The sequence below is a fragment of the Alligator mississippiensis genome, chromosome 1 (genome assembly GCF_030867095.1).
Source record: "Alligator mississippiensis isolate rAllMis1 chromosome 1, rAllMis1, whole genome shotgun sequence".
NCBI lineage: Eukaryota > Metazoa > Chordata > Crocodylia > Alligatoridae > Alligator > Alligator mississippiensis.
Genome location: NC_081824.1, coordinates 154,164,457 through 154,179,365, shown reverse-complemented (window position 1 = coordinate 154,179,365; position 14,909 = coordinate 154,164,457). Strand labels below are relative to the sequence as shown.

General features: G+C 41.2%; 1 protein-coding gene across 6 annotated transcripts in view; it reads right to left on the bottom strand.

Moving 5' to 3' along the window:
- Positions 1 to 7,027: 7,027 nt before the first annotated feature.
- MTR (5-methyltetrahydrofolate-homocysteine methyltransferase) overlaps positions 7,028 to 14,909 on the bottom strand; it is a 75,295-nt gene continuing 67,413 nt past the window's right edge. For 5 of the 6 annotated variants that reach the window (XM_019479749.2, XM_019479748.2, XM_059715684.1 and 2 more), the window contains 5 exons: positions 12,755 to 12,951; positions 10,907 to 11,107; positions 10,034 to 10,226; positions 8,819 to 8,931; positions 7,028 to 8,664 (listed from right to left, as the gene is read on the bottom strand). In XM_019479749.2, the coding sequence (XP_019335294.1) occupies positions 8,578 to 8,664; positions 8,819 to 8,931; positions 10,034 to 10,226; positions 10,907 to 11,107; positions 12,755 to 12,951 (791 nt within the window). In that variant the 3' untranslated portion in view covers positions 7,028 to 8,577. The remainder of the gene's footprint in view (positions 8,665 to 8,818; positions 8,932 to 10,033; positions 10,227 to 10,906; positions 11,108 to 12,754; positions 12,952 to 14,909) is intronic. The other variant, XM_059715701.1, reaches the window with a different exon arrangement.

The window sequence follows — 14,909 nt, the reverse complement described above, 5'->3', positions numbered from 1 at the left end:
TTCATTGTGCAATTGTAGGGTGCCTCCTCAGACACGTCTCTAGTTCTCCTACTTGGTATTACAGTTCTAATATCCTAATAAATGTAAGAACCTAATCAGTGCTCCGCTGTCCCAGTATTTCCTCATTTGCTCTCACCACCTGATTTACCTGGCTCATTAAAACCTAGTATTACCTCCTAAAGTTTGCAAAAGAAGATAAAAATAAATAAATGAGATTCCAAACATCTCATTTCTCACCCCAAAAATTCTTAGCACCATGACAGCTAAGTAAATTGTGTGGTGCTCCATAAAATAAATGAAAAAGCAGCATCTATGGAGTCTTGTGAGAGGTGACAGCCGTCTTGGAAAAAAAAGAACATGTGGGGTGGAACCAGCAGGGATATAGAAAGCCAGAGATAAAGGAACCTCAACCAACTTCATTGTAAAATATATTCTTTTTGTGGAGGGAGGTAGGACTTGAGGAGAGTAGAAGACCAGCTGGGAAGAAAGATAGTTTGTTGGTGGGGGAAACGAGTCAGTGTTTGAATGGAGCTAATCTACCATCCGTACAAAATCTTCACTTAATATTTATCTGATGAGAGGAGACAGCATTCAATGAGGTCTTGGTAGAATTCTTTTTTTTGTATTACATTAAGTTTGCTTCTCTTGCTGTGCATTTAGTAAAACCCAGTATTTCTCATCAACACCAACTGCTGAAGTGAACATGCAAGTCGTACATCTTCCTCTGCCCTTCAATAATGGGATACAAGTCCTTGAAGCAAGTACGTATATTACAGAAATTAAGTAGGATTCACTCATTTTTTGCATGCATATTTATTTAATACAGGACTGTCCAACTTCTGGGCAGCTGGGGGCCACACATGGCACAAACAGGAATCCCAGGGGCTGTTTGCTGCATGAGCAGCCCCCCTCCCCACCTCCTGGTTTTCCCCTGCCACATGGGCAGCACTGTGCATTCCCTCCTCCAACTATCCCTATGTGCCAAGCAGGCAGCCCAGCTCCCTGCCAGCTGTGCAGAAAGCCTTGCTCTCCCCCCTCCCTGACCCCCACCCCACTGCACATGCTGCCCACCTGCATTATGAGCAGCCCAGCTACTGCCTTTTTCATGTGCACAGCACAAACAACCTTGCCCCTCTGCGGTGTACACAGCTTAGGCAACCTGGCTGGCCTCATCCTTGCGGTGCCACCTTACCCTGCCCCCAGGAATGGCGGCAGAAACTAGGAGGGTGGGGAAGCCCAACTACTCTGGAAAGCCCAAACAACAGTTGTAATACTTGGATTTAATATGTAGACATGGTAACACTTCCGTGGGTCACAAGATTATTGACTATTGGGTTGATTCCTCCTGTCATTTAAGGGTCTGGAATATGACTATTCACCAGTTCCTGCTATTTTGAGTAACGTGGTTTCTGTGTTTTGGTTAGATAAATGATTATGAAAGACAAAATGTAATTGATAGCTACTGCATAACCATAAATTATAAAGCCCTAATTGGGTGAAGCAGCTTTTGTGCTGTATTTAGCAAAGCATCTTAGGAACAGTTATTTCCTGAAATCAAAGCAGCTGGGCACAGGCAAGACTTAGGCAATGGTTTAAAACCCAACATGATTTATGACAATAGCTAGAGTACACGTTGTACTGGCGTATCTGTGAAGAGCAGTTTGTTAAATGAGTTCTTTCTTTCCCTGTCATCTGCAGTTTTTTTCTTATCTGCTTTCTGCAACACCACTTCCATGAATTGCAGAAAGATATGTACATGTTTGTTCTCACACAAGGTCAGAATAGATACAACATGTGGAAGGAATCCATCAGCCACAATGAACTTTAATTCACCTCTTTAGAATCAGTATTACACTTCTCAGGCACTGCAGTTCAGCATAGATTTACAATTAGACATGCACAAGTTAACAAGAAAAACTCTAGCACATTTTATAGGCATCTGGACATTTGCTAAGCACTTTGCTGGGGCACAATTACATTTTATTTCATTGTTTGCAGGGTAAAAACTAAAAAAATATTGACAACAGGTGGCACTCAAAGGCTGCCATAGAGCTTTGCATAACATCTGCTCACCTGAACGTAGGTTTATGGCGGGGGAGGAATATACAGACTCTCATATACAATGTATAACACAAGAAAAGTAAAAAACTGAGAGAGTGAAGAAGTTCATGTGGGGCAAAAAATAAAACAGAAACACATTATGCTTTCACTCCATTGAAACGTTATACCAGAAGTCATTTAGTTGGTCTTTGGGTCTAAAATTGTTATCTCAATCTTGCCTGCACTCAGCTATTTTGATTTCAGCAAAAGTTGTATTTCTATACATAAAGAGCAAAGTATATTTTTAGCTGACAGTGACCTATTTTAGGCTACGAAAAACAAATAGTGACACCCATGAGAGTCCATTTGCATCTGGTTCAGGATACTCAGTTTCAGATAAAATGCCTGCTGAACACTGCACACTGCTTTGTTGCACACACAATTTGCACTCACATGGAGTTCTGGGAAATTTAAAGGTGAAATTATGTTTGCACAGCTACAATCACATTTAGTGATTCAAAGCTACTTAAATGTATTTGATAATGTTAGAGAGATGTTGTAGGTGGGATGGCTCAGGAATTATGTGAGACAAGGATTTCTTATGGTGATATATCTTATTGGACCAACTGCATAGATGAGACAGAATCAGACAAGCTTTCAAATGCAAGATCTGTAACCTACTTTAAGCTTACAACAAGCTAAATATGAAAAATACTTGAAAAGGCACATTTTTATACGGCTGAAGTTTAAGCTTTTATCTCCCTGACTGCCAGTTTTTGTGAAATCACAAATCACGGTTTTTGAGATCAAGGTATTCCTGCTTTCATTTGTTGCATGTAAGCAGAATTTCCTTGAGGAGCAATGCTGTATTGAACTAACAATGAAAATTTTCCAGCCCCAGTTCTAAAACTTTATTGACTATATATCTATCCACTAAGAATAAAACATGTTAGTTAAACATAACAATTAAGTCATTGGTGGCCTTCTTATAACTCCAGACTGCACTTAAAGAGAAAATGTCATCATAGAATAACTAAATTATCACCTGTCTAGAGAGGTTTTTAGAATGTTTATTAATTAGTAAACTAGCCATATAAATGAATACTTCAGCTAAATAAGACAGTTTGCAATAGCTGGGCTCTCAAGAAGTTAGAAAGGTTCAGTTCAAGGTGATGCTGGCTACATTCTCATCTGGAATCGATGTGGAATTCACAGAAGAATCTGTGCATTTAGGAAAATCTTTCCAGTCAAGCAAGAAGCTAAAGAAACTGTTCTTGCTCTCACCCTATTTCACTCCTATGAGCTTGTGGCAAGTGGCATGTTGATACTAGGTTTTTTTTATTTAGCTCTGATCAGCACGCCCTTGGAAGACTGACTGTGGACCAAACAATCCATCCTTTATATGGAACTGCACTGATTCCATCCAAATCAAATCAGGCTACTACTCTCAGTGTGAAGTCAAGCATGAATATACCTGTGCAGGTCTGGAACCTCATTTTGTTAAAAGGAGCAGCAGGACTGAAGCCCTGAGGCAACAAGGCACTTACACCCATGCTTCAGTCCCACCAGTTTGAACAGGAATTAAGCACGCACTTAAGTGCTTTGCTGAATAGGCACGAGATATTTATTTTAAAAGTAAGTACTGACAAGATGATGCATTGACCTGGCAACCTGACAAGAAGGGAAGCCCATTTCCAAAATGCCTCAGCCCTGGCAATGGGATTTTACCATGAATTGAGACCTGTGGAAATAATTACCTCTGGAAACAGCTGAGAGTGGTTTTGCAACATTGCTTACTTTGCACAAGCAGCACCAGATGTAATGGTGGATGTGACTGAGACTCAGCATCATTAAGCCTTGTCAGTACTTTGTTAAGTGACAAAATTTAAATGTATTGCTTAATTAAATCTCATTACTGCATGTTATTAAACATGAACAGTCACCAGGTACTTTCTTACCAGGATGAGTGTGCTGTCTTATTACTGTTTAATAAACTCTGATTCCATTTAAATGCAAGTGTAGTTATAACACATCCTTCACCTAGCCAACCAGACAAGACAGCTAAGCAAAGCAAATATAAGAAGTGCTAACAGGAAGATAAACTCCCAAAAGCAGACTTATCATCAGGGCCGGCAGAACCACTTATTCTTCAGGTTGCATAACACTTCCTATTAGAAGACTTTATTTTCAGCTGCTTGTAACTTAGCTAAATTTGAACAATGCTTGCTAATTTTTCCCAAGCAGGATTCCATGTATTTTTAGAAAAATGTGAGCTAATAATGGAAATGATATGTTGTTTCCCACTGCTTAAAAACATTCTAGATATCTTCTCTGTGGGGTTTGGTTTGGAGCAGGGTCTTAAAACATACCTAAAAAGCAGGTGGATTTGGCTGCCTATATACATGCTTGGGGCAGGGGGTTAATTAAAGCGGTTCCCATACAGCTACTCTAATTAAAACGGCTCACTGTCACATGTATTAGTTTCTCACGTGTTTCAAAAAGGCTACAAGGACACTTTATTTGAAACTCATTTGACGAGGTTTAGATAAAGTGCCCCCGTGACTATTTTGAAATGCATGAGGGACTTAATATATGCAAAGATGAGGCAGCACTGGAGCATTCCAATTAGAAAGAAGAACAGACTCATTTAATCAAGTCTGATCCAATGTTTCATAGTTCCATAGTTATTAGGGGCTAGAACGGACTTTACAGATCATTGGGTCCAGTCCTCCTGTACATGGGCAGGAAAGAATGCTGAGATCAAATGACCCCAGCAAGATGGGCGTCAAGATGTTTTTTGAAGATCGCCAGAGTGGATGACTGTACAGTACCACCTCTGGGGGGAATCTGTTCCAAACCCTTGGCACTCAGCTTGTAAAGAACCTTTTCCTTATGTCTAGCCTGAAGCGATCCTCAATCAGCTTGTGCCCATTATTTCTTGTTCTCCCCTGGGGGGCCTTGGTAAACAGATGGCTCCATCAAGCCCTAATGTACGCCTCTGATATACTTATACGATGCAATTAAGTTCCTACCTGTTTCTCTTCTCCAGGCTGAACAATCCCAAGTCCCTCAGCCTCTCCTCATATGTCTTCGTCTCCAGGCCTCTAATCATGAGTGTGGACTCTCATCTGGTCTCTCTCAAGCTTCTCCACATCCTTCCTGAAGTGCAGTGCCCAGAACTAGATGTAGTACTCCAGTTGCAGTCTCAACAAGGCCAAATAGAGCAGGATGACATCCTTTGCCTTGCTCAAGATGCCTCAGTGGATGCATGCCAGTGTTTGGTTCGCTCTGCTAGCTACAGCATTGCATTGGTGGCTCATATTCATTCAGTTGTCAGTCATGACACCCAACTCTCATTCGGTTGTGGTGCTGGCTGGATTAAATTATAGCAGGTTGAGGTCTGCCCAATTCATGAGCCTGTCCAGTTGTGTTCAATTGAAATGCATCGGAGCACATCTATAGGCACCCTTTATTTCCACAACGTTCACCGATATTCTTGTCAAGATCTACCACAATTTGGCCAAGTTTTAAGCCATAAGGGGGGAAAGAAATATATGAAACAAGATGCCACCTAGTCCCAGAAGTGTGGGAAGAGCACCAGCCCCAGAGGCCAATGTAGAGGGTGCCAGAATGATGCCATCTTCCCCACAGTCTCTGCTGCATCTGGATCAGACCTGCCCACTCTGGTCAAAGTAGCCCAGCTGGAGAAGCTCTATGCCTCCCACCTATAAGAGCTGTGTGCTGGGACACAACAGGAGCAGCCCTGTACCACCCAGTCCTAGAAACCAAGCTGCAGCAGCCCTGCACTGCCCAGTCATAGGAGCTGGGTACAGGGTCTCATTAGGAGCAGCAGGAGTCTTTGAGTCCTTGGGGCAGGTAAGACTCTCCTGTGGCTGGGCAGTTCAGGGTTGCTCCAGCTGAGTGTCTAGGGGCAGGCAGTGCAGAGTTAGTCTGGCTGTGTGGTAGCACCCAACTCCTACAGCTGGGCAGTATGGGATTTCTCCAGCCAGGATCCTATAGTTGGGGGAGAAGCGCTAGTCCAGAGGTGGTCCCCTTCCCTACCAGCATTTTGCCCAGGGTACCTGAATTTATAGTTGCACCTCTGACCTGACCTGTGCAAGCCAGCACTAGGCATGCTGCAACCCAAGGTGACAGTAGCAGTCAGGCTCTCCCTGTCAGGACTGTTCCAGGCTAAGATGGGGCCAGGTGCTGAAACAGAGAGCAGCGACTCTGTTGGCAGGCATGCCTTGATTCAGAACCAATTTTCCAAGTTCAGGATAAAATTCCATTGGAGGAGCTTTTTTTGAGGACACAGCCCTGAAATTTAAGACAACTGGTCACTTCAATTCCAGGAGGCTTTGCCTCTTCATCCTAGCACTGTAACCCCTTAATTACTCCTTCTTGGGGCTCCTCCAGAGCTACCTATTTGGCCCAAGTCAGACCCCAACCCTCTCCCCCATCACTTCTTTGTCCCACTTTTAACACATTGCACTTCATTCAGGTCAACATTTCGGCTCTTTCTACAGGAGACTGGGAGTCATGGTAAAGGGGAGAAATCTTGATACTTGGTGAGGTCTTTAGTGGGAAATAAATGGGGAACAAGCATGGGTGAAAAGCAAAACTGGGGAAGTGGACAACTGGAGACCAGCTGACGAGCCAGGGAGGGAAAATTGGGATTAGGTGGGATAAAAAGCCTGCAGAATGGTATTGGAACAAGGAGCCAGGACAGGGAAAAGACAAATCCAGACTGGATGGGACAGGGTTGAAGGGGTCAAACTGAAGGTAATGGGGGGAGGAAGGGGGAAGGACTCTTCAAAGTAGAGCACACTCCCTTACTGAGACTCACCTGTCCTCTGATGTCAAAAACTTGTGAGCCGCACTGGATGAGCATATGTTCAGAGCAAACTTCCTTGCGTGCTTTTGAAAATACCAGGGGGCTAGCTATGCCTTTTAAAATTCAAATTCAAATCTCATGAGGTAACGGGCATGACATATTACACACTTTGTTTTATTTTACAAAAGCTTGAGATTTGACAAGGATATTGCAATGGGTGAGCTTAGTATTTATTTTCTAAAATTCACATATACATCATTTTTTGAGGTCTTTTTAAAAATTAGATGAGGACAGATATGGGAAGTCTCTAGATTAATACGAACATGTTATGAACAATGTACTTAGAGAAGGGCATTTTCCTTTACAATACAGGCTGTTTCTTGACGGTTAAAAAAAACAAACAAACCCAGAAATGCAGAACTCCATTTTCCATGTTTCATTGAAGTTAGCAATTAGACACACAGCCCTAAGCTAGACTAATGCCGATGCCGAACATTATTAAAAACAATTTATAAACAGTTAGCTTATTCAACGTTCAAAACGTATCTGGAGACTAAGTTTGTAGCCTTAACCGTTGTCTACATTTGCAAGGTAGAAATAAGCACAGTAATTAGATCCAGTACCTTGCCAGGTAACACTTTTTGGCCTATTTGTTTACAAAAGCAGTAACGGAGGAAAAAAATGGCAGTCTTTTCAAAAGGCCTTTTGTTCTTTATCAGTGCAGAATGGTATGGTTACCACTATTTTGAAATCCATGCCCCCAACAACTTAACCATTAATAGGACATTGAAGTCAACAGCTTATTTTGTGTGTGTCCTAAGCAATGCTTCACATTTATCTCGTGCTCTTCAGCTCCAAAGGGTTGTATGAGCACTAAGCAAGCCTCACATCATGTGAAGTAAAAAGTTTTATCCCCATTTTACAAACCTGGAGGCAGACAGGTTACTTGGTTTGCTAAGTCACAGCAGAAATGAGCTAGAATGTGAAACCAGGAAGATTACCAGACCACCAGTTCTGTGCTCAGTCACTTTATGTAATTCTCTGTAATTATGAAGTGGCTTTGAGATTGTTGCAGAACATCATGTTACTCTGGTAGGTATAGTAACAAACACAATCAAAATAGCTTATTCAGTACTGGTTTTAGGAATCAGGTATACTCCTGCATACAGGGGAAAAATAAGTCTAAACAGAAGCAAAATAAGTTCCAAGTTGTTCCTTACCCATTAATGCAAGTTGTCTGTTATTTGTTATATACTCTTTACCCCATTTTTGCATTTTGACTCAATTAAACCCATTTAAAGGCCAAAAGCCAAATTCTGTGCTACTTATAGCCAGTAAGAGGATCATAAATACTTATCCCAAGCTTAATTTGCAAGTCAGTTTTTAAAACCTTCACCATGGTATCCCTTCTCTCTCATGCCACACCTTGCCCAGTTACAGTGCTCAGCAAAGAAATATATATATATTATGTCCTTTGATAGGGTATTTCAGTATCAGCCCATCAACAGAGGGCATATTTAAATATTAAACTTCTTTGTCAGAAATTAACAAAATCATAGATAAGCCACCAATACAACAAAGCCAACAACTTCAAAGAACATTGGGAATATCCACAAAATGGATGCAGGACTGTAAGCCCAGCTCAACACTTTTCTGGAAAACAAGCCAGCTGGAACGAGACAGATGCTTGCTGCAAAACATTGTTAACCTAAATCATATCCCAGAATGGGTCCAAGCCATTTTTCAACCTCAGTCACAGACAAGTTTTTCCTCAATGCATAATCTTCAACCTACAAAGGAACAAACAGGAGGAAGATTTTAACACACTGGGTGTTAAATCTCCAGATTTCAGTGTTTTCAAAATATTCCAGAAACAGCCCGTCCCAAATGTTTCATTTAAATCAAACAGTTAGTAGCTCAGCCATACAGTGGGATCCAAATTACCTGATCTTTACATATTTTCCCAACTGCAAAGTATTTGGATTTGGGGTTGGCGAAGTAGAGACCAGAAATGGCAGATGCAGGTGTCATTGCAAGCGATTCAGTTAACCCAATATCTGAGAGCGAGAACAACATTTTGTTTAGTCACCAATAATGGCAGGCCTATTTTCTGCAGTCTTCTTTTTCAGCAGATTGGAAATTCTACAACAGCTTTAGGCAAATTAAAAAAAACAGGGTTTTTAACAGAATTCAACTGTGAGGTGAACACCACAGTTGGTTCCATATTCCTTGTGGGGGGTTTTTTACCTCACTCCCAAACATTTGCTTTTCAATATGCTGCAGATTTCTGTATCAGTAATGCATACCTGCAGTACAGAAGCTAATTCTTTTTCCTCTATTTTTTTTTTTGGGGGGGGGGGGGGGGAAATAATGATCTTGGATATTTTGACAATTAGGAAGGAAACAGCTGGGGCTCTGGGAACCTGAGAGGGTAGCTTGGGATTTTGTGTCTAGCAGCAACCCTGCCCTAGCATTTAAAATATCAACATGAAATCTAAGACTTATTTGCAGACTGGGGCTACGTCTACACTGAGTTGGACAGCAGCCAACACTAGCAGGTCACTGCTATACACACTTCAGTCAGGTCTAATATGATCAACTATGGTGCCAGAATACAAAATGTACTTTTGAGAAGGAAGTCACTGCCGACGAAACTATGACAGCCAGTGGAAGGTATAGGAGTGTTGATGCTGACTGATGACAGAAGCCTTACTCTACTCAGCAGAGGTGGAGCAACTGTTGACAGACTAAAAAGTGTTCTTCCACTGCAGAGGGGCTTTCAGTGTGAGCGCACTCAAAACTCTGTTGGCAGAATTTAGTAGTGCAGACTGTGTGTCACTTGCATTAGTTTATTTGGAAGGTTTGCTTACAACCATAAAGATATTAAAAACATGTTTAAATGCAAACTGAATTCTGCTGACAAATCTGCTGCTGCACCACAGGAAAAATATTCCACTGATAATCTTACAGGGGAACCCCTTCTCCCCACCCCCAAAAACCCTCTGTGCCTGTGATTAAGCAACCTATAAGGAAAAATAAGTGACAGCAATCCTGGCAACTAACACCTTGATTTTTGTTTTATGAATATCTGCACTGGATACTGTCACTGCTCTAACTCTCCGTTTACATATAAAGATGACAAAAATATGTTGGTGGTACCTGTTGCTTCTTTAATACTTGCAAGTTTCCACATGGTGAGTTTTTCAGTGTGGTCAGGCTGGCTGGGATACCCAGGGGCTGGGCGGATTCCCTCATACCTGATCCTGCGCAGATCTGCAATATCCAGCTGTTCATCGTTGCAGTAAGCCCATAATTCTTTTCGGACCCTTTCATGGAGCTCCTCTGCAAACGCCTTGGGAAACAAGGCAACCTTTTTTAATTTGCAGAAGCTATTAACAGCAACTTGCTCCAGGCTAACAAGAGCATGGTCTGTTTTTACTGCTTTATAACTTGTAATGGAAGTTACTATTCTATCAAGAAGAGAGCTAAGCTGTAAATTGGACTAATGTAAATCTCATCTTTTCTTGCACAACCTGTAGCATCCAATTAGCCATGGCTGGACTCAGGACAAATTCCCAGTGGAGAGAAGGCCTTAGATTCAGTAGGTCAAATGGTACCCCTTCAGTATGCTCGTACAAGTACTAATATAAACGAAAGCCCTGCAAGTGTGCTGAATGGTGGAACTATTGAGTCCTGTGAGGGCACAAAAAAGATAGTCCGATTCAAAGTTCCTGATTCACAGATACTTTTAAAAAGGTAAGGCAAGGAGTTTAAAAATTGTCAAACCAACCAAAATAGTTTTGAGATATGTGAACCTAAGAAGCCTTTGTGATGACAAGGTCTAGAAAGCTGTACTGTATCTCTAGTACTGCTGTCTATGTGGATTCTTCCCATGACATTCACGTTTTCAGATTTAATGCACAGCATAAACTGTAGGTCTTGTAACATTTGGCTTTACAGAAGAAGGTGAAGCATTCACTTGTCAAATGAGCTTCATACAAAGTGCACATATGATTTGTAATAAAATGTTACCTCTGCTAATCGGTCTCCCAGGGCTTTCACCATGATGCTGTTATAGTCATCACACTGTTTCTCAAACTCTTTGCACAGTTCATCTACCCCAAAACAGGCCACAGCAAACAGGCCTAAATAGTCATGAACTCCAGAATCCAAGGGGGCGATGAAGTCAGAGAGACAGTAATATGGATCTGTGCAGGCAGAGTCCTTTTCTGCCTAAAGTAATAAAAATATTGAATAAGAAAAGAGAATTCCTTTTAAGTCAATTCTCCATCAAATACAAGAAATATGTCACTTTACATTCCTTAAACAGAAGGGAGATAATGTTTTAAACTGCAAGTACTTCTAGATACAAGATAATCCTGTCAGCTTTAGGAGAAAAGTATTATATTCCAGTCCTAGATGCCTGATGTCTTTCAGCTGTTTGAATCAGAGATAAAAAAAAAAAAATCTCTTTTTCAGATCTGTGCTGTGGATCCCAAATCAGATATTGGTATTCTCCTTCCAACAAAGGAGTTTTGCTCATTGAGGAAGAACATAAAGCAGAGGAGAGAGATGCTGTGCTGGGCAGATCTCAGGAGAATGTTGACCTCAACTTGAAACTAGCAATCATGAATACTTCCTATTGGGAATAAAAAGCTATAAAACAAGAACAATCCGGCCCCTGTGAGATTAGAGGGATAGGCTGATAGAGCTAGTCCACCTCTCACATGTAAGATTCTGTATGAGAGATGCTGATATGGGACATACTCCAAAAGGGTGCTGACCATGCTTTTGAAACAATTCAAGCCTTAGTCACTACAAAACATGTTCAAAATGAGTATACCGTTTAAGTTTTTGTAAGAATTTTATAAAGTGTTCTTGAGGAAAGGAAACAGCATTGTACCTTTCCCAGAATACCAATAGAAAAACCATGGAAAGAGGAAGAACACCAGAATAACAATCATCCCAAGGGCTACAAGAGGCACAAATTGCATACCAAGGCCTTCAATTAGCATATCACACACAGCAAAGGAATTGGCTTGTAAATAGACACATGCATCTTGGAAATGTACTCAATTAAGGGAAGGAGTAATTTTATGTATACCAGTTTATAATCTCTGCCTCCAGTAGTCATTTCACAACAATATTTTCAAATTTTTAAGACCACCTTTGCCTATTACTAATCTAAAACTAGAGTAAAATCAATGACAGCATATGGGGAAGAGCAAAACAGGTTATAAATGAAGTGCTGTCAAGGCACAAGATAAAATAAAATAAACAAAAATAATTTCTCCCCTTCCACACAAAAATATCAGATACACGCTTGGTTTTCAGGTGGAAAGTGTCTATCAAGCTCCAATACAATGGAGAGAACCCTGTGATTTACCAGAAATGTTGAATGGAAGTCATGGGAGATAAGTATTCTGTTCTACTCTGCACTAATGAGACTTCAGCTGAAGCATGGTGTTCATTCCAAATATTTAAGTTATGAAAAATATAAGTTTTTAATTTCAACTGACAAAATTTCTAGTACAATGCAGAATCCAGGGACCCCAATACAGACATTATATTTTAAAGATTCACAGCATCAGAATGCCTTAGACTACATATTGAAGCATAAACAGAAAACATCACCTCAAATCGGAAAAGATCAAATCTAAGGATTGTTCTGGAACAAAATAAAAAAAACCCAACACAAAATTGTTTTACCATTTACAGATCTAATTATTAAAGCAAAGAATAAAAATAAAGGAAACAGAAGCATTAGGAAGCAATTACCCCATCAAATAATAGCAAACTTCATTTTCAACATGTCCTATCTACAACACAAATTAGTGCAACAAACTTTACATTTAGTCAGCACATACTTCATCTTCCTACCTGTTGTCTTAAGCCATAAAATTTAGCTATTGGTTCTGCAAACTGCACTGCCTCTTCTGATGCATATAAATAAACATCATCTTGAACACTTTGAGCAGGCCAGAACCCTACCAGGCCTCTGGCTCGTAATTTCTTTTGATTAATCAAAGTTTTTAGCAGATTCTGAGCATCATTATAGACTCTTTTGGCTTCTTCACCTACAGAAAAATAAACCCAAAACAAAAACAAGAACAAAAAACCCAACACAATTTAGGAGCAATATAGAATCACAGACCACAGGAAGGCATCTAGTCCAACCCCACCACTCAAAGCAGGACCGGCCCCAACTAGATCATCCTAGCCAGAGCTTAGTCTAGCCAGATTTTGAAAACCCCCAAAGATGGAGCTTCCATCACATCTCTGGGTAGCCTGTTCCAGTATTTTCCTACCCTCCAAGTGAGAAAATTCTTCCTAATATCTAACCTAAACTTCCCTTGTTGCAACTTGAGACCATTGCTCCTTGTTCTGTCATCTGCCACCACTGAGAACAGTCCAGCTCTATCCTCTTTTGAAGCCCCCTTCAGGTAGTTGAAGGCTGCTATTAAGTCCCCTCTTCCCTAGACTAAATAAGCCCAGGTGCCTCAGTCTTTCCTCATAAATCATGTCCCCCAGCCTCCTACACTTACTATAACTAAGTTATAGTACAACTTCATACTATACTTATAGTATGCTTACTATATAACCAAGTTATAGTACAACTTAAATGCAGCTTCCAATCTCTTTTTCTGTTGATGAACATATTTTTGACAGAACTCTCCTCCTCTTATATTCGTCTATGTTGCTAACAAAAGGTGTCCAGTGTGGTGCATTTATTAGGGCTGTGCGAAGCTTCGGTCACTAATTTGATTCAGCAGAGATTCAGTCAAATCTGGTGGCCGAACCTCCGAATCGAATCAGGAGACCCTTTAATCTCTCCAAATCGAATCAAGAGAGATTCAAAAAGATTCAACAATTCGGACACAGACACAGCTGTGTACATTTTTCCTACATACCTCAAGGTACCAGGCGACTAGTGAATGCTGAGGCAGATGGAGCATCCCACAGGAGTGCAAGGGGGGGGGGGGGGGGGGTCTGCAGCTTGCTCAGCAGCAGTCCCGGAAGTGAACCAGAAGCACTTCCAGTCCACTTCTGGGTCTGCCAGGGAGCTCACCGGGGGGCCCCCGCAGGCTTGGTGACTAGTGCCTCTGGGGTTTTGGGGGGGGGGGGGGGGGGGGGGGGGGGATATCCTTCCACGGCTGATCACCGAAGCAGGGAAGGCTTTCCAGTGTGCTCAGTGGCAGACCTGGAAATGGACTGGAAGTACTTCCGGGTCTGCTGCCAAGCATGCAGGGAGTCCCCCTGCGCTCCCGTGGAACGCTCCATCTGCCCCAGCATCCCAACATTCACGAGCCACACCTGGTACCTCGAGGTATATAGAAAAAATCTTTTAAAGCTGTGTCTATGGCCGAATTACTAATTCTCTGAATCAACATCAAATCTTCAGATTTGGATTTAGCCGAATTGAATTGGGACAGTGATCTGAATCAACAAATCGAATCACTGTCCTCGATTAGGGCTGAATCCGAACTGAATACGGCCTGTTTTGCACGCCTCTGGCATTTATGTAGTTGTGACATTCACATTATGTACAAGAGATGCAGATGCCAAAATACTCGTACAGGCAAGAATGGTAAAGCTGAGTGATGGCAAGAGGCTGTAGTGACAGCACTTGCATAACCAGTGTAGCAGAAAAAGAACACCAAGTTTCAGAAGTTCCATATACGCTTGAAGCTTTATGACATATTTCAAAGTACTTTGGAGATCATACCTATTAGCAGTCATGGCTAATAGTATTCTCCAGCAATGAATACAGATATATTATGGCCTCTAATATTTTTCCACCATCAAAAATGTTTCCTTTATTTTGACACAGGGGCCAACTCTTTAGATGGATGTCAAAAAATTCTCACCAACTTTCCTGGGCCACCATTTTAAGATTCAAAATATTGCTGCTATATGTTACAACATTTCTCAAATTTAAGTTGCCCACATACTTTTTTTTTTTAAAAATCTGTGTATTTCTATACAGTTAGAAAAATATCTAATATCTGTCTGCATTTCCCTTTGTGAGTATTTC